Source organism: Bos javanicus, chromosome 16 (genome assembly GCF_032452875.1).
Source record: "Bos javanicus breed banteng chromosome 16, ARS-OSU_banteng_1.0, whole genome shotgun sequence".
NCBI classification, from domain to species: domain Eukaryota; kingdom Metazoa; phylum Chordata; class Mammalia; order Artiodactyla; family Bovidae; genus Bos; species Bos javanicus.
Window position 1 is genome coordinate 60,662,554 of NC_083883.1, and position 19,742 is coordinate 60,682,295.

General features: G+C 46.3%; 1 protein-coding gene across 10 annotated transcripts in view; it reads left to right on the forward strand.

Annotated features, from left to right (window-relative positions):
- The first annotated feature begins 471 nt into the window (after positions 1-471).
- The window catches only part of TEX35 (testis expressed 35), a 57,722-nt gene continuing 38,451 nt past the window's right edge, over positions 472-19,742 (forward strand). For 2 of the 10 annotated variants that reach the window (XM_061383311.1, XM_061383313.1), the window contains exons 1-10: positions 476-850; positions 1,570-1,674; positions 2,244-2,312; positions 3,267-3,323; positions 4,004-4,063; positions 9,692-9,756; positions 9,988-10,177; positions 10,510-10,553; positions 14,755-14,980; positions 16,037-16,086. In XM_061383311.1, the coding sequence (XP_061239295.1) occupies positions 812-850; positions 1,570-1,674; positions 2,244-2,312; positions 3,267-3,323; positions 4,004-4,063; positions 9,692-9,756; positions 9,988-10,177; positions 10,510-10,553; positions 14,755-14,980; positions 16,037-16,086 (905 nt within the window). In that variant the 5' untranslated portion in view covers positions 476-811. Of the gene's footprint in view, positions 851-1,569; positions 1,675-2,243; positions 2,313-3,266; positions 3,324-4,003; positions 4,064-9,691; positions 9,757-9,987; positions 10,178-10,509; positions 10,554-10,822; positions 11,066-14,754; positions 14,981-16,036; positions 16,087-19,417; positions 19,585-19,742 lie in introns of those variants that run through there. The other 8 variants (XM_061383310.1, XM_061383309.1, XM_061383312.1 and 5 more) reach the window with 8 other exon arrangements.

The following is a 19,742-nucleotide window of genomic DNA, read 5'->3' on the forward strand; positions in this document are numbered from 1 at the left end:
TCCCAATTCATCCCACCCTCCTTTTCCCACCCTGTGTCCACTTGTCTTTTAAACACAAATCACAGTTACCCTCAGAATGGCCTCAGTAACCTTCCTTGCCCATCATCCAGGATTCTCACCATTCACAGTCTACTTATTGCTTTTTGCCCTGACTCTCTTCCAGGAGGGTAGAAAAACCAGGAGGAAGAATGGAGGTGGGTGGAAGAGGGCAGAGGGGCAGGGCCAGCTGTAAAGTCAGGCCAGGGCATCAGAGATCACCCCGCCGAGATTGGTACCAAGAGCCCCGGGTTAGCACAGCACAGACACCTTGAATTGCAAAAACTTCAGGGCACCTCAACCCAAAATAGCTTCAGGCTCAAGGAAGGGCCAGAAGAGGAGGTGAGTGGTCTCTGAAGAGAAACTCATTGTTGAGGGCAGATGCCTCCTCCTAGTCTTAGGGGAGGTCCTGCTGGGGTGCAGCCAACAATTTTTCCTTCTCCAGGGTGTGCCTTGTGCTTGGGCCGTACAGGCTGCTGTCCTTCAGGTGGACTCTGCAGGGGGTCCCCCTCCCCCTTGCCGGAGGGAAACTTCGTGGCTTTGGAACCCGGCCTGAGGTCCTCTTCTCAGTGGCCTAGACACCCCAGGCTCGCAGCTGCAGTGACACTCTGGGCCGGTGTGTAGGTCCTGGGCATTGTGACCTCAGCTGTTCCACCCACAGAGAGGTGGTGGTCCTCCTGACCTCAGCCTGTAAGCTGCCTAGGACAGTGGCCTGGTCACGGGGGCCCATCGAGGGGAGGTTGGGAAGTGGAAGAACACTCTGGCCTCCTCCATCATGTCGGCCAAGAGGGTGGAACCGAAGAAGACAAGCCTGGTAAAGGGGAAACGCTGAGCGCCCACTGGGTGGAGGCGGGGGTGGGGGTACAGAGAGTCCCCAGCACACCCTCGGCTTTTCCTTCTCCCTCTGAGCATGAGGTAGCTAGCCTCTCAGCCTGGAAGGATGGTGGGGAATGGACCCCGGGCCTTGAGGTGGCAAGGACTCCCCGCTAGGACGAGGAGCACTGAAATGGGCCACCCCAACTCCAGCCACTCTGGAAGCCATGACCCCAGCCAGGCCTACCTCTGACCCACATGTTTAAGGCATAGAAGAAGCTCATTAAATAAAGGTAATTATCACCCACAATTTAAAGATTAAGAAATAAAGGCTCCGGAGAGACTAAGTAACTTGCCTAAGTTAACACAACCAGTGAGGAGGATGGCTGAGAGGAGGATTCCAGTCTATCTGTCTACCTCCAAAGTCAGTGCTCCCGAAAAACTACTTAGCCAGCTTCCTTCAGTTATCTCAAAGTGCTCTTGCCGGCCCCCCCAGCAAGAAGAGGGCAGCCTGCTGAACAGGCAGGTTTTAACATGACAAAATGTGAGTTGTCTTGGCTCAGGGGCTGGGGGTGTGTGGGCCTGATCTTAAGTGCAGTTGGACAGGCAGGGTTGAGTTGGGGGGAGTCCTCCCCAATTTTTTCCAGTCCTCCCCCAGCTTCCCTAGTCCTCCTCAAGCCTGATGCCTGGCAGCCTGAATCCCACCTTCCCTCTCTGCAGAGCAAGAACTACAAGGCAGTTTGCCTGGAATTGAAGCCGGAGCCGATCAAAGTAAGAAGCTTTTTTGATGCCATCCCGGCAGCCAGGCCTGAGACCCCTGGGGAGGTGACTTGGAGCCAGGGGTCATTCGCCTATCCTGGTGGCCAAGACTTGTTCCAGGTGTTGGCAGATACATGAGAGAGAGAGTGAGAGAGAGCACTCTGCTGTCATAGAACAAAGCAGATGCATAAATAAATGAGGAAAAATTCGGTAGTGTTACCTATGATACAGGGGATTGAAATAGGAAGCCGAAATTGGGTGGTTACTGTAGGTCTGGGGGGCTGTCAGAAAGGCCTTCCTCAGCCTGGAGAGGACAAGGCTCCGGCCACTGGAGGGCCAAGGATGCGCGCCAGGGCTGGAGGAAGCCACATGCCCAGAGGCCCTGGGGCAGAAATGAGCATGACTGCTAAGGGCATGGAAAGCTGAGGCCCAGCGGGCCAGGAAGGGAGTGGAATGAGATGGGCTCAGACAAAGGAGAAGGACTGAGGGAACGCTGCTGCTGGTGGGGCCAGGCCACCAGCTCTCACCTCTGCCCAGGCCCGAAGCGAGGAGCCGAACCTACGGGGGATCTCCCTTGCCTCTTCTGCCCACAATGGCTATTTCCAATATTCTGTGTTTCTGTTTTCAACCGACAGACATATGACTACAAAGGAGCTAAACAAGAAGGGCCATTTACCAAACCAGGAGGGACAAAGGAGCTAAAGGTAGGTGTGGGGACGCTGGAGGCAGCAGGTTGGACCAACCCAGTGAACAGGTGGAGCTGACGGAGCAACGTATGGGGCAGATAAACTGCTGGTCCCTGCAGTTCTGCTCAGGCCCCTGCGACTTCACACCTTCTGCTTCTACTTTAAAATTATTTCTGGCTTACAGAATATTTTCCCAAAAAATGGTACAGTGAGTTCTAGTATACTCTTCCCCCAGATTTCCAAATGTTTTATCATGTTATTTTCTCTTTTTATCATATTTATATATGTGTATATATATATATATATATATATACACACACACACACACACACACACACACACAATATATATATATCCTGAACCATTTGCAAGCATGTGGTTCTCCGAAATTTCAGTATACATTTCCTCAAAACAAGATCACTCTCTTACACAGCCATAGTACAATCATCCAGACATCAAAGTCAGGAGATTCATGTTGATACAGTTCTCATCTACAGCCCTTAATCTGATTCCCCCAGTTATCCTGCCAATGTCTTTCATAACAAAAGAGGAGATAAATTTTTTGGTTTGGGATCCAATTCAGAATCACACCTGGCTTCCAGTTTCCAAGTCTTTTTTCATCTGGAACAGTTCTTCGACCTTGTATTCTGCGACACTGTCAGTTTTGAGGATTACAAATCATTTGTTTTGTAGAATGGCCTCAGTCCAGGTTGTCTGATGCTTCCTCGCCATTAGACTTAGACCCTGCGATTTTGGTGGTGACACCACAGCAGGGAGTGTGTGGCCTTTTCACAGTGCATCAACATCCGGAGGTACAGTGCGTGCCACCGTACTATTTTCTTAACAGCATCCTTTCTTTCCTCCCTCCTGGCAATGATCTTCTGCTCCTTATGCCCCAGGATCTTATCTTTCCTTCTTTTGACTGTTTCCCTTCCATCCAAGACACTTTACTCCTCTGTTTTATTTCCTCAGAATGAACTCAGGGAAGTGCGGGAAGAGCTGAAGGAAAAAATGGAGGAGATAAAACAGGTAACAGGATGAGACTTGACCTCTCACGGAGTTAAAGGGTAGTTCCCAGGAAAATGCAACACCTAACTTTGAATAGTGAAGGAATTCGAAAATTGCATGAAAGAGCAATACCATTAACTAAGCCCAAATTCCCTAGAGTGCTTGTGTCAGGCAGCTTAGGTTATTTGTCTCTTTCATGTCTGAGGCTTAAATCCGATTTTGGAATGATAAGGGCTCTCTAAGGTGTCTCATTGATTAGGATGGGGAGATACAATCTTAGTAACAGAGTGAGAGGGGCTGACTTGGAATTTGGAGGCCATCAGGGGCCAATTTCTCCTCCCCTGAGCAAGCTGGAGACCAAGAACTCTTGTTTCTCTGATGAAATCACCTATAGTATATTTGTGAACAAAGAAAATACTCAAGCAAGAGTGTGTAATTGGAGCTGTGATTTGGGTTCCACGTGGCAGCCTTACAATGGCCAGATCCAAGTTATGCCCCGGCTGCTGCTGGTGGTGACTTGGTGGTACATGCATTTACCCTTCACAGACTCTTGGGAAGAAGTGGCTTAAATAAGTCATTATTAGAACATTCCTTAAACTTTATCAGCTCATTCCAGGGGAGCAGATACAGCACTTACCTTAAAACTCTCAAAAGACAACTCCACATTCAGTAATGTGCTGCGTGCCTTTCTTCCTCACTAGATAAAGGATGTAATGGACAAGGATTTTGATAAACTCCAGGAATTTGTGGAGATTATGAAGGTAAGTACTTACTGAATGACCTCCATGGGCCAGTACCGTACCAGGAATCATGGAAGAAGAAGCCAGAGCCTGATCTGAAAGTGCTTACAATCTAGTAAGAGACTCAAACTCTATTGCATAAATAACAGGTAAGTATCAGAATCCGCCTGCTAATGCTGGAGCCAAGGAGATGAGGGTTTGATCCCTGGGTCAGGAAGATCTCCTGGAGGAGGAAATGGCAACCCACTCCAGTATCCTTGCCAGGATAATCTCATGGACAGAGGAACCTGGCGGGCTACAGTCTATGGGAGTCTCAAAGAGTCAGATGCAACTGAGCACACAGGAGCCATGCAAGTACAAAGTTAAATGATGACCGGTTGTCACTTAAGTAGGAGTTTAAAGACATGAGAAGTGAATGTGGACTGGGGTGACCAGAAAGTCGTTTTAGAGAAAGTGAGTCTTCTTCTTTCTTCAATATTTATTTATTTGACTGTGTCGGGTCTTCTTTGTGGCACACAGTATCTTTTTAGTTGTGGCACGTGAACTCTTAGTTGGGGCATGTGGGATCTAGTGCTCTGACCATGGACTGAACCTGGGCCCCTGCATTGGGAGCGCAGTGTAATAGCCATTGGTTCACCAGGGAAGTGCCCTAGGGAAAGTGGGTGGTACGGTGAGTCTAAAAGTTTGAAAGTTAAATGCAAATCTATCCAAGAGTCCAATAAGGTTATTTTTGAATTCAGTAATTACTGAAAAGATTATCTAGTTTCTAGAATACCAGTTTTCAAATTTTGAGTTTCAGAATCAGTGGGAGCACTAATATTAAGAAACAGAGCTCAGGTCCTTGCAGCCTGGGCTTTTATTCATGTTCCCCAGGAGAACAACCAATGTAAAAGTATAAATAGGCAAACACATTTACCTATAAATTTTTCAAGAGTTGTAAAGAGGCATCACCCTTACCAGATATTAAAATTCATAATGAAGTCACAATAATCAAACGAAGGTGGTACAGCCCAAGGATAAGCAGACAAGTAAAGCAGCATGCTGCTGCTGCTGCTGCTGCTAAGTCGCTTCAGTCGTGTCCGACTCTGTGCGACCCCAGAGACGGCAGCCCACCAGGCTTCCCTGTCCCTGGGATTCTCCAGGCAAGAACACTGGACTGGGTTGCCATTTCCTTGTCCAATGCATGAAAGTGAAAAGTGAAAGTGAAAAGTGAAAGTGAAGTCGCTCAGTCATGTCTGACTCACAGCAACTCCATGAACTGCAGCCCACCAGGCTCCTCCACCCATGGGATTCTCCAGGCAAGAGTACCAGAGTGGGGTGCCATTGCCTTCTCCGCCAAGCTGGGGCACCATTGCTCAAAATGCTGTTACATGATTAAGATGGTTGCTTCTGATGAGAACCAGGTCCTTAGCACTTCAGCAGTAGTTGTTAACATTGGCCACACGTTGGAATCACCTGTACTGTGGTTTTGAGCTGCCTCTCTTTACCGCTGGCTGCACCCCATAGCAGTTAAATCAGAGGTCTGGGCATTGGTAATTTTTAAAGATCCTCAGTTGATTCAATTATATGCTCACAGTTGGGCACCACAGCTCTATAAAATTTAAAATACAATAAAGATGATTTTTAAAATTATCAGAGAGAAGGACAAGATTATCAATATTAAGAATATTTATACGATGAAATATTCAACTATAAAAAATAATGAAGTAATGTCATTTGCAACAACATGGATGGACCTAGAAATTGTCATACTTAGTGAAGTAAGTCAGAGAGAGAAACAAATGTCATATTACTTATACGTGAAATCCTAAAAAATGCTACAAATGAACTTTCTTACAAAACAAAAACACAGCCACAGATGAAGGAAATAAACTTATGATTACTGGGGGGACGGGAAGGGGAGGCGGGGTAAATTGGGAGACTGGGGTTGACACATACATACTACAATATATAAAATAGACAACAATAAGAAACTATTGTATAGCATGAGGAGCTCTTCTCAATGTAATGACCTACATGGGAAAAGGATTTTAAAAAGTGTGGATATATGTTTATCTGATTCACTTTGCTGTATTGCAGAAACTTTAATACAACACTGTAAATCAACTATACTCCAATAAAAATTAAACAAAAAGAAGAATATTGCCTGATTATATAAGGGGAAAACTTAACTCAGTTAACACTATAAACTGAAATAGTCTATAACATGAATTAAAAAAAAATAAGAAATTGTATGTATTTTACTGGATGGTCTAAATATAATTATAATGAAAGAAATCATAAAAGAAATACTGATATGTTTAACAATACAAAAAATTTAAAAATCATAACAGAAAAGCACCATACACATAATTAGAAAGTAAAGAACAGTTTGAAGGAAATAATTTTCCACAAATATGATCAACATAGACAAAAGGTTTTTATCTATAACATATAAAACTCACACAAATCATTAACAATCAAATAGGAAAATGGGGAAAGGGTGTATGTGAACAATCCACAGATAAGAATATTACTAAAAAGCAAAAAAAAAAAAAGAATATTACTAAAAAGCAATAAATACAAAGTTTTACCTAATGAATAAACAAATAAACACAAATGAAAACAACTTAGGTAATTGCCACATTCAAATAAACCAAGTTTTAATCTATGACAATTACAAATCAAGATAGGAATGCTCTTTACAGCTGATCAGAGTACAAGTTTGTACAAAACTGAAAAGGAATTTAGACAATAGGTATCAAAAATATCAAAACCCCATGACTTATCAACTCTTTGACTTCTCAGAATTTAACCTATGAGAATAATCAGAAATGCCTGCATGGGTACATATAAAAAGATGTTCATCACAGGATTATTTATAACAGCAAAAAATTGTCAACAGCCACAATTTTCAATAGTAGAGGAAGAGTCAAATAAATTATGATATATCTATTAACATATAATGAAAATTAACTATAGGAGACAGTGTTTAGAAAGAATGCTTATAATGAGAATTTTAAAAAGCACGATACAAGCAATAATGTACAGGCTGATCACAACTAGATGAAAAAAAATAGGTAAGTAATTATATAGAAAAAAGACTGGAAAGAAATCTACCCAAGGGTTAATTGCTGTTATCACTAGATGATGAGATTAATTTTCCCTTTTATATTCCTCTGTATTGTCCAATTTTTCTGCAAAAGGTTGTGCTATTTCTGTATTAAAATGCAAACACAGTAAGTGTTTTGTTAGTGGGTAGGGCTGGGTATCACAAGGCACAAAGGAGGATATTTTGGGCACGGGAGCAGCTTGCACACAGCATGGAAGCAGGAGGAATGAGAAGCTTATCACGGTCAGTGGGGAGATCAGTCATATAAGTGGGATCATTGGGGGAAACTGTGAGAAATAAAACGGAGTGGGCACAAAGGCGATGGATAATGAAGGCTTTTGAAAGACGGGCAGACAGGTTGGGACTTGGTTGTGTAAGCGGTAAGAGGCCTCTGGAGATTCTTAATCAAAGAACACGCTAGGAACAGCACTTCAGAAAGCTGAGTTGGCAGCTGCTTGCAAGGTGGCTGGGGCGGGGTGGGGGTGGGGGCACCAGGAAGCAGGTGGGGGTCGTCTGGAGCAAGAATATCAAACAGGAAGCCGCATCCCCACTCAAGGTGAAGAAGGCTGGACCCAATGTAGGAACAGAAGGAAAAGGGTCAATCCGAACGATGCAGTGAAGGGAAAATAGCATGCTTGGTGACTGATTCAGTAGAAAGAATATAAGTGAGGCAAGCGTCTATGATGACACCAGTTTTAATCTGGATGGCTAGAAGAAAGAGATGACAGTCACAAAGACAGTAGGAAAACAGCAAATTTAGAAGAGAACATGATGGAGATCAGTTTGAAGTATGAGTTTGAAGTGATGGTGAGACTTCTAAGAAAGTGAAATGTATTAACTCTTGCCGGTGCCAGCCGGCAAAGTCGATCAGGTCCTGAGAACGTGCACGGCGCGGCTGAGAAAGAAAACTACAGCAAGAGACTACAACAAAGATGGGGTCGAGAGGTTCAGACACGTCTCCACAAAGGGAAGCGGTCTGACACCGACTTTATTCAGCATCTTATATTTATACAGGAGAGCGTGAGAAAGACAAGACAGTTGACATTTTTTCTTGGTTGACCTATACATCTTACAAACAGTCACAAGAAATCTTGAGAGCATGGGAATGGAACCCTGTTATAATTTCTTGCACCAGATAACATTTCTCTGTGCGTGAGAAGTTTGCACAGAACTCCAGGTGTCTGCAGTAAATAAGCGCCTAATCTCTGGGGTGGCGGGACAGAGAGCTATGTTTGCAAGCAAACCCTCAAGGACTGAGGCAGCTCCCAGAGCTGTGTCCTTTGGACAAAGGACCCCATTCTCACGGGCAGCTCCCCGCAAACTCTGATGTTTTGGACCCAGGGGAGAATTTTAAATATATTTATTTATTTGACTGTGCCAGGTCTTATTTGTGGCACACGTCTTGGCTGTAGCATATGGGATCTAGTTCCCCGACCAGGGATGGAACCTGGGCCTCCTGCATCGGGAGTTCAGGATCTTCCTTGGACCACCAAGGAGGTCCTTGGACCCAGGGGGCATTTTGACTTCAAAGATATTTTGACTTTACTTATGAATACAAATATCTTATTCAAAATTTATACAAACACTTAAGTGCTTTTCAAAAAGATCTTTTTGGGAAATCATTTCCATCCTGACAGTAATTCCTTGATTAATTTTCTACCCCAGATCAATAAACTCTTCCCAAATCTTTCATTTTTTTATTATTAAAATGATTCTCCTGGAAGCAATTTTTTTTTTTTATATTTTGTGATATTCAATCCAACCCTATTTTTGTCCTCAACAGATACTATCAGTAATAACATCAGCCATCTTAGAGTTTCTTTGTGACCACTATTTCTCTCCAATTTTTCCAGGTCAAATTTTATAGCTCTAAACTTTACCAAGAAGATTTTATTATTATTTCAGTTCTTAACAATACATGTGAGGAGCCATTTGCACTATTATCTGTTTTGCGTTGACCATTTCTGCCAGGAATTGAGTAAGAGATGGAACAAACACATATCCAGGATCTGTGTACATGGCAGGGGTCAAACCATTGGCATCAGAAGTGTCTTTAGGGGTCATAAGATTTGTTTTCTTGGTTCCATGATTTTATAGGCATTGAACCAAGGCAGATAGGGTTTCATTCAGGTGTGAAGTGAAGTGAAGTCGCTCAGTCATGTCTGACTCTTTGCGACCCCATAGACTGTAGCCTACCAGGCTCCTCTGTCCACGAGATTTTCCAGGCTGGAGTGGATTGCCATTTCCTTCTCCAGTTCATTTAGGTGTAAGATCAGGTAAAACAGATCCTGGCCTTTAACTCACTTGGAGACTTTGAACCAGCCCCTAAGGACTCTGCCTGTGCTTCAGCTTCCTCGTGGAATGGGGAAGGAGACAAGGAGGGGTGGGTAGCATGTGTCATGAACATTCTGTGAGCTACCTCACCCAGGGCCAGTGAGGATTCTTGAGGAAGTAATATGCGGAGGTGGCCTCACAGTGGTTCACAGAGTGAAGCAGGAGAAAGGGATTTCAGAAGCCCTTCATGATGATGATTCTAGCTTTGACTTCTCTTTTGGAAGGAAATGCAAAAGGATATGGATGAGAAGATGGATGTTTTAATAAATATACAGAAGAACAGCAAGTTGTAAGTACAACCTGCCCCCATCTCTCCTCATCCCTAAAGAGTCTCCTTCCTTTTCTTTGCCAAATGTCCCTGAAGTTCAGAGGACTCCCAGAGCCTTCAAGGAGCTGTCTTAGTTTCTCTTGCCCCCAGTGGCTTTGGAGTCAAGACCCTCCATGGCCACCCATGCTACTGGTGAGTTCCTTTCATGTTGAAAATTATTCTCCCCAATTCTGCCCCTTCCTGACTCCCCAGTCCCCTTAGGAGAGGACTGAAGATGCAGCAAGAACTCAGGCTGATAGGAAAGACAGACACAGAGCCACAGCTCCGGCTCAGGAAAATGGATGCGGCTGGTGGAGCACCGCTCTCCCTTCACAAAAAGATGGTGGCACTGCAACAACCAAAAGACCCAATGGATCCCCTTCACCAGTGTGACTCCTGCTTTGTAAGTGAAGCCCTCCCCACCCTGCTGCAGTGTTAAAGCCCCTGGTCTCCTGTTCCCCTCTACCTCCCCTGGGCTCTCTCCCCGGGTTCCACTCCTCTCCCGGCCTGGGGATGCCTCCCTAGTCTTGAATCCACTCTGGGGTCTTGCCCTCTAGGACTGGGGAGATTCTGAAACCATGACTAAGTAGGACTCAACCCTGGATGCGCCCACTCCCAAGTGCAACTATATTGTTCTGTCCTCTCCTATAGCAAGACCCGATGAGGTGCCCAGCAGCCTGGCCATCTTGGACCAGGGAAAAATGATCTTTCTTGTGCTGTTTCTGTCCTCCACAGGAGAAATGTTTGTTGTGTACCCCACAGAACAACTACGATCGGGGGTAGGTAGATCCCTGCAAGCCCCTTGTCTCAATCGGGTGCCCAGTCATCCCAAAGGCGGTGCTCCAGGGCGCATTCCCATCAACCCCAGCCTGTGCAGGCTCTGCCCCCACCGCATCCGCCCGGCCTTAGAGGGCATGGCACTTCGAGAAAGGAGGACTTGCTTAGCCCAGCCTGGGGGCTGCCCAGAGGCTTCTGTGAAGGGCAGGGTGCCTTGCCAGCTGCCCAGCTGACCTCGCTTCAGGCTCCTGACTTTCTCCCCATATAACAGGAAACTTCCATACCACGCCTGGGCATCCTTCTCACCCTTGGCGTCTGGACCTGCTTTCTGATTTATCTGTACTTCAACTCCTGTGTGACCGAGGACATAGTTCCAACTTAATGCTGCCTCAGGACCCATCAGCGGCTTGGGTTCAGCCTCTCCCCACTCCTTGAAAGACTTGCTGCCTTCTCACATACCACCCTGCCCCCGGCTCCTTCCACCCGGAGAGTAAAATCTTCGTTTAAAGCCAAAGCAGGAGTCAAAGTATTGAATATCAGTCTCAAACTTGAGTGTGGAAGGAATACCACTTTTTTAGATCAAAATCAGTGTGTTTCAGACTCCAGCCTCTCTTCTTGCTTCCTCATGGTTCAAAGGGAAATCCTTAGGGTCATCCTTAGTGTCTCCACTGCCTCCCTCCACTTTACCTGGTTCTACAGATGTCCCAGGTCAAAGGGAAGGCCCTGAAGATATCCTATGCTATTCTGTATGATCCCAGAAGTGTGTGTGTGTGTGGGGGGGGGGGGGTGGGCAATAGGAGGAACTCCTCAGCCCAGGGTCTAGCCTGCACTGCCTCCCTCTGTGGTCTCATTACCAAACAGGACTTAAGGCTCCACTGTTCATGGGAACTTGCTCCCTTTTGGGGCTCTGAGGATCCACCCTTATTCTCTGGCATGTTTCCTCATCCCCACCCCACCTGAAGGAGACCTTGCCCTTCAGAGGCCTTTAAAGGTGGGGGCGGGCCGTTGACCTCCCACTGCCCCATGCTGTGTCCTGCCCGAAATCCCTCCACCAAGATAAGGGGAAGCCTGGCTGCTGCCTTGAAATGAGAATGAAGAAAGATTCAGAGAAAATCGGACTTCAACAAACTATCCTGCCATGAGTGAAATTCTTTGCATTCAGTTCAGTGTCCTCTGTGTCTGCATCTCCACTGTTGCCCTACAAATAAGTTCATCAGTACTATTTTTCTAGATTCCATATATATATGCGTTAATATACAATATTTGTTTTTCTTTTTCTGACTTACTTTACTCTGTACAATAGGCTTCAGTTTCATCCACCTCATTAGAACTGATTCAAGTGCCTTCCTTTTCATGACTGAATAATACTCCATTGTATATATGTACCACAGCTTCCTTATCCATTCATCTGTTGATGGACATCTAGGTTGCTTTTGTATCCTAGCTACTGTAAATAGTGCTCAGGATCACTCTGATTCTTCTTCTGCCTCCTCCTTCCACTTGGAAGGACCCCTGTGATTACACTGAGCCCTCCTTGATAATCCAGCTACTCTCCTTAGTTTAAAGGTCAGCTGATGATCAACCTTACTTCCCATTTGCTGTATAACATAACATATTCACAAGTTATGGAGATTAGAACATCTTTGGGGACTGATTTCTGCCACCAAAGAGGAGCCCCCACCCCAGACCCCATCCCTTGACTCCCAAACCTCCAGACACTTGGGAACATTGTATGGCTCAATTCTGTGCTCAGTTCTGGTTTGGTATAGACCCACAAATTCGATACTCTTTCAAGAGGAACATAGTTCCTCTCCCCTTAAGTGAGGACTAGACAGAGTGTCTGGCTTCTAATGAATCGAATATGACGGAAGTGATGGTGTGTTACTTCTGAGATGATGTCATAAAGGACATGTGGCTTCCATCTTGCTCTCTTTCGCACACCAATTCTGGGTGAAGCTCACTGCCATGGGGTGTGGACCCAAGCAGGCCTATGGTGAGTGGCACATGGCAAGGAGCCTAGGCTTCCTGCCAACACTGGTGTGAGTAGCACTTTTCCAGCCCCAGCTGAGCCCTGAGAGGACTGCAGCCCTGGCCATCGCTTGACTGCCGCACCTCATGAGGAGACAATGAGCCAGAACCCAGAAGAGCTTCTCCTAACTACCTGACCTACAGACACTGTGAAATAATAAATGCTTGTTGCTTTAAGTCGCTAGGTTTTGAGGCAGTTTGTTACACAGTGAGAGAGAACCCATGTGCCGGTTTGAAGAACTGAAACAAGGTCATCAGGGAAACAGCTGCTGGGATCAGCTGAAGCGCTGAGTCTTCGTTGTGCAAATGACCGCGCAGTGCTAACCAAGCCCCGAGGACTGGTGGCGTGGTCTCCGAAGTCCCCCTTGACCTTTCCAAGCTCCCCTGTGTCCCAGTTTCACGTCATCCAACTCACAGGCAGCAGAAGGACAACACTGTGGGTTGGGGGACAGGTCTGCCTGGCTGTCAGACAGCTGTCGTGTCTGCCCTTGGGAACAGACCTTCAGGGAGCCACAGCCTGCCATTCCTGCCGACGCTTCCCATGGGCCAGCTTTGCTGGTGAGCTTGTGCTTTTTCTGTTGGTTTCAAGGTCACCTCATCTGGAAGGGAATTATGCTTGACCTGTCTCTTCTCTGAAAAGATGTGACTCCTCTCCTGAGAACAGAGCCTCTTGTGGGGAGGGCGCGTTTCCCCAACCTGGGCCACCACTTCTGCTTTGCACTACAGGACCCAATTGATCAGAACAAGGTGGACAGCCGACTCAACTTGCCCAGTCGATTTCTGTCCCTGGGAATTTGAAATTGGAATTTTGGGAGACTCAGTTGGCCCCCAGAACTGGTCTTCTAATTAGGAGCTGGGGAGGCATCTGCCACTATCAGCCAAAGAAGCAGAGAAAGGTAATCTGCAGAAAAAGTAAACCATTTTGCAGAGAGAGAAGACTGAAAACAGAGGAGCTGAGAGAAGTGGAGACTCGTGCAGTTCCAGAGAGGGGACAGCAAGTACCACTGCCTGGCCTCAGCCCTGCTGGCCTGGTGCTGGCCCCTGGCTTGGCTTCATGAGAGTCTCCAGACCCTTGGACCACAGCACCCATTTCTGTTTAAGCAAAGCAGCTTTCTGTTACCACCCAATAAGCCTGAGCTAAGGCCCCACGGTTAGAAGGAATCTCAGAGAGTGGTTGGATCTTTTCAGTTTACAGTGAGGCTTCTGAGGTCCAGAGTGGTGCAGTGAAGTGCCCTCAGCCACACAGCCCATGTGTAGCAAAGCCAAGACCAGAACCCAGGTTTTCTGACTTCTGGGCCAGTGTTCTGTGACTCTCTGGGGCTGGTTGCGTTTCCAAGGGCAATGAGATGAGATCAAAGGAGGAACAGATCTCAGGGTCAGCTGGCTCTGGACATGAATTAATGGTGTGGCTGCAGGTAAGTCACGTCGCCTCTCAGACTCCATGCTTTCATCTGGAATGTGAATATAACCACGTCTAATTCAAAGGGGTGTAATGAGAGCTAGGGCTTCCCTGGTAGTTCAGCTGATAAAGAATCTGCCAGCAATGCAGGAGACCCCAGTTCCATTCCTGGGTTGGAAAGATCTGCTGGAGAAGGAATAGGCTACCTATTCCAGTATTCTTGGGCTTCCCTGGTGACTCAGCTGGTAAAGAATCTGCCTGCAATGTGGTAGACCTGGGTTCGATCCCTGGGTTGGGAAGATCCCCTGAAGAAGGGAAAGGCTACCCTCTCCAGTATTCTGGCCTGGAGAATTCCATGAACTATATAGTCCATGGAGTCTCAAAGAGTCAGACACAATTGAGAGACTTTCACATCACTTTCAGTGAGAGCTAAATGAGAGCATATGTGGAGGAATTCAACTCTCAAAAAAACCCAGACTACTCTGACAGCAATGACGACAAAGTCAGAATTGCCTTTCCCAGATGAAAAAGTTTCAGTTCTCCATTGCAGTTTCCCAACACCTGGACTGACTGCAGTCAGAGTGAGGTCTGCAATGAAATGAAATTTGAACTACTTCCATATTAAAAAAAATAAGTGTTTTGAGAGGAAGTATATATTAGGAAATGAATCAATAAGAAATTATTAGATGGTATGGGGATTGAGACTGTTCTAGAGGTCAGAGTGGTCCCTTGTAAAGCAGTATCCTTCCTTTCTAATCTCGGTGTCTGATTTCTAGCAGAGTGAAGGGCAAGTGGATCACCCCAGCCCACCCACAGGTGACAGGTGCTGCAGCCCCAGGCCCTGACTCAAGGAGTCACCAGAGAAACAGCTGGGCAGGCAGGGCTGGGCCCAGAAGGGGGCCAGACTGTATCATCCTTTCCCATCACTGCCCTGGGCCCTGGTATGACCCGAACTCACAGCCTCCCTTCTCCCTGGTCACAGGTTGCCGCCAGCTCCAGAAGGTGGGTGAGGGTGGGCTCAGGCATCCACCACCATGGTCAGGAGCCCCATCTCTCCCGGGTGCAACAGGTCTGAGTATATACATTTCCATGGCAATGAACTTCCCACCCACCTTCCTAAGTGTTTCTGTCTGGCTTCAGGGATCCGTAGAGCCTCCCTGCACCCTCTTCAGTATTTGAAAGGTGACTTCCCTTCTGATAAGTGTGACCAAGGTGACTCTGGTACTTCCCTCTATATTAGAAAAAACAAACAAACAAACAAACAAACGAAAACCCACAACCAAATCCAATCCAGATCTTACTCAGAGATTGAACAGTGAGTCTGAAAGCCTGACCCTAATTCCAATCCTAGAGGACCCAGAAGATGAAGAGTGGGCCTTCAGCAGGTGGTGAAGCAAAATGGTGCAAAGTTGCCCCCTGACACTTTAATATCAACATCAGCTTTTAAATGTGACCAAGAAATGTTCATTTTGTTTTTTATGGGTCATGTGTCTGTAGGGAGATGAGCAACTCCAGGATGAGTCTAATTCACACAAATATTTCTGAGAGCAACTTGGTGATATGTATCAGATGCTTTAAAAGATAGGGAAAAAAATTACAGATGGCTGCCAGGATTTAGCTACAAGGATACTCATCAAGGAGTCATTTGTGACATGTATATATTTTAAAATCAGAAACAACATAAATGAACACCAGTTGGTTAAATAAATTGTGGTACACCCATAAAATGAAATGCTCTGCTGACATTAAGAATAATATGTTGTTGAAATATATTTAATGCCGTCGATAGTATTGGTGTATTACATAGTATTCAAATATCACCCCATTTTTTTGGTAAAAAATTTATATGTGTGTGTATGTGCATGCACATAGAGCCTGCATGAACTGAAGACACTTAGAAATATACAAGAATAGAATAATAGCAGTGGTTTTCTCTGAGAAGTAAGATTATGACAATTTCTGACATCATTCTTTGTGTTTATCTATAATCTCTAATGTTTCTATAAGGCACATGCATTATCTGTATAATAAAACTAACAGCTTTTCTTTTTTTTTAAGGAAGAGAAAGATGGCCCAGGAAGGACCCTTAAGAATAGAGACAAAGTCAGGTGAGATCTCCCCACATCCTTTCTGATGAGAAGCACCTTGGATCTTTCTATTTCCTGGGAGTGGCCAATGAAGTTGTGCCCTAGCCAAGCATTCTCCCAGAGGAAGGGGCAAATGGACCCCACTCAAAGGATAATTTAAAAGGAAAAGAGGAGGGACTTCCCTGGTGCTCCAGTGTCTAAGACTCTGTACTCCCAGTGCAGGGGGCTGGGGTTTGACCCCTGGTCAGGGAACTAGATCCCACATGCTGCAACTAGAAGTTCTCATGCCACAACCAAAGATCCTGCATTCCACAACTAAGACTCAGTGCAGCCAAAAATAAAAGGGATAATAGGGAACAAGATGAATGTGGGTAGATGTTTACAGCCATGAATACATACCCTCCCACCACTGCTCCCAGGGATCTCTGCACGCCACCCTCCTCTCTCACCTGAGCAATCACAGTGCTCCTGGAGTAGAGGAGGATTTCCCACAGTCCATCCGCAACAAGCCAAACTTATCCTTTTAGAATGTCAGTTAGATCGTGTTGCTCTTATGCTCAGAACTTCCAGCGTTTGCCCTTTTCTCTCAGAGAAAAATCCAAAGTTGATGCTGGCAATGCCCTCAAGGATGGACCCTGCTCCTCCACACTCACCTTTACCTGTTTTCTTTCCCCACCACCTCTGGGCTCCTCTTTCTTCTTCACACACACCATATACACTCTTTCCTCAGGGCCTTTGCACTCACAAATGGTCCCTCCCATTTCTTCAGCTAGCCATGTGGTCGTCCCCTCAAAATTACATTCTCTCTCTCTTTTTTTTTTCATTTTAAAATAGTCTTTATTACTTTAAAGTATTTGCGTACATTGAATTTTGGAGATGTACAGTTCTGAGTTTTAACATATATTGGGTTGGCCAGAAAGTTCATTTGGATTTTCCCCATCTTACAGAAAATCCAAATGAACTTTTTTTTTTAATTGGAGTACAATTGCTTTACAATGTTGTGTTATATACATATGTCCCTTCCCTCTTGAGCCTCCTTCCCGCCCCCAGCCCAGGTCATCACTGAGCGCCGAGCTGAGCTCCCTGTGCTATACAGCAGCTTCCTGCTAGTGATCTATTTTACATATGCTAGTGTTATATCCAGAGACGGCAATGGCACCCCACTCCAATACTCTTGCCTGGAAAATCCCATGGATGGAGGAGCCTGGAAGGCTGCGGTCCATGGGGTCGCTGAGGGTCGGACACGACTGAGCGACTTCCCTTTCACTTTTCACTTTCATGCATTGGAGAAGGCAATGGCAACCCACTCCAGTGTTCTTGCCTGGAGAATCCCAGGGACGAGAGAGCCTGGTAGGCTGCAGTCCATGGGGTAGTGAAGAGTCGGACACGAGTGAGCGACTTCACTTTCACTTTTCACCTTCATGCCTTGGACAAGGAAACGGCAACCCACTCCAGTGTTCTTGCCTGGAGAATCCCAGGGGTGGGGGAGCTTAGTGGGTTGCTGTCTGTGGGATCGCACAGAGTCGGACACGACTGAAGCGACTTAGCAGCAGCAGCAGCAGCAGCAGCAGTGTATATATGTCAGCGTCACCTTCCCAGTGACACTTTCCCAGTCTGCACAAACAACAGTATGCTCACGCTCCGAGTTCCTTATCCTCCTCACTCTCCTTTGTTGGCCTCTGTGGCTCACTTAGCACCAGCTCACATCCTATCCATTTCACTTGTCTGTGGTCTGTCTTCTGCTCGAATGTAAGTTCCTTGAGAGCAGAGATTGTGTTTCTGTCACTGCTGGATGTGGGGCCCATGGCAGTGCCAAGGGCACAGCAGGGGGTTGACAGATACTTGCCGGATGGACACATGAGTATGAAGATATTTGCCATGTGCTGAACACTACAGGCTCTGCACTAAGAACTTCACCTGCATCGTTTCATTTTATTCTTACAACAACCCCATGAAGTCATTCTGTCTGTCTTTCTATGAGGTCACGTAAATGGTCATCTTCCCTATTTTGTGCAGGATGAAGCAGACTCAGAGAAGGTAATGAACATAATCTGTCTAAGGTCACAGCATAAGTGGCAGAGGTGAGGTCAGAATTCTGCCTGAGCATTCTGATGTCAGAATCTATTTCCTCTACACTCTTGCTTTCCCTGTGTGGTCCCTAGACCAGCAGCATCAGCATAATCTAGGAGCTTGTTTGGAATGCAGAGTCTCAGGCTATATGGCAGACCTACTGAATCAGGACCTGCATTTTAACACAACTTCCCAGGTGACTCCAGTGTGCTCTAGTGTGAGAAGCTGTGCTGTGCCATCAGCTGTATGGAAAATAGGGGCCTTCACTGAGCAAGAGGCTGTGACAGTCTGGGTTAGTTTGGCCTTGGGTTCTCTCCCTCTGCCCGCTATCTTCCTACCCGGGAGCTCTTTAGTGTCCGCCTGGCTTTGGGGGAGCCACGACTCATGATGAGTACAGAAAGCTCAGCGCCGGCCCCTGTCCAGGGGCCAGTCCCGCTGTGGGCAACTTTGGTTCTCCCTCTTGGAGAAAGTTCTCTCAGCTCACTCAGACAAAACCTCATGTGTGCCTCTTAAAAGCAAATGAGAGAGCCTGCTACTATCAGAGATACGGCACTGAGCCTGGAGCAGAAGGTGTTTCCACCTGACACTTATGCACTGGGGCCAGGGAGGTTGTTAAAACCAAAACCTGCTTTCAATTAAATTGTTAATGTCTGGGAGCCCACCCTGACACTCATTTTTATCACCAAGGGCCACTTTCAGTCTTGATATTCATGAAGAATGAGCCTGTCATAAAACCAGAAATCCTCATTCCCAGTCTCGCCCAAGCCCATTAAAAACAAAAGTAAACATTAACTATAAACCCAGATATGCAAAAACCACCTATGAAAATATACCAGCAGAGGGTGCTGTGACCCCATCAGTCCCTGCCCACTGGCCCCCTCCAGAAGCAAAAGTTGCAAAGATGCAAGAACATAAATCACACAAGATTAGGGGTCTGGATCCTGGGTCCCACCCTGGCTTCATCTATGGAATCTTGTGGGAGCCCAGGGCAACAGAAACCTCTGATCTGTGCCTGCAGGAAAGTCAGTGTTCACTCAAATAGGGATGGGTTCCAAAAGTCCACCTCCAGATCTGGCATTAGCAACTCAAAATGAAGTCACTTTCATTCATGCTTTTATTCCCTTAACCAGCACTTGCTGAGCACCTGTGATGAGCCAGGCACAGGGCTAGACCATGCATTTTCCCCATCAAGTGATGCCATAACAACTAGATCCTGAGGCTAAAGCCTTTTAAGTCTTTAATAGAGAGGAAATAGAGCTAATAAGGTTATTTTCTGTTCCAGGGTCAGAGGAAAGGAATAGGGGAAGGGCAGTGTGGAGGAGAGGAAAGTAAGCGTGGGAAGAGGAGAAGAAGAGAGACCAGTAGGAGCAAGAGGACCCTGGGGAAGAGGAAGGGAAGTTGGCTTCCAGCCCCTGCCTGGTGCATATAAAATATAACCTTAAGAAGTTAGTCTCTGGCTTCCTCCCATTTTCCTTTCTAGACCCTGACTTGGGCATCTCTCCAGAGCCTTGGACTGCCCAGGGATCCTGCAACATGCCCCAACCTGCCCTGCCCATCATGGTCACCATGATCCAGGGTTTTCCACCCTCCACTCCCCATCCACACCC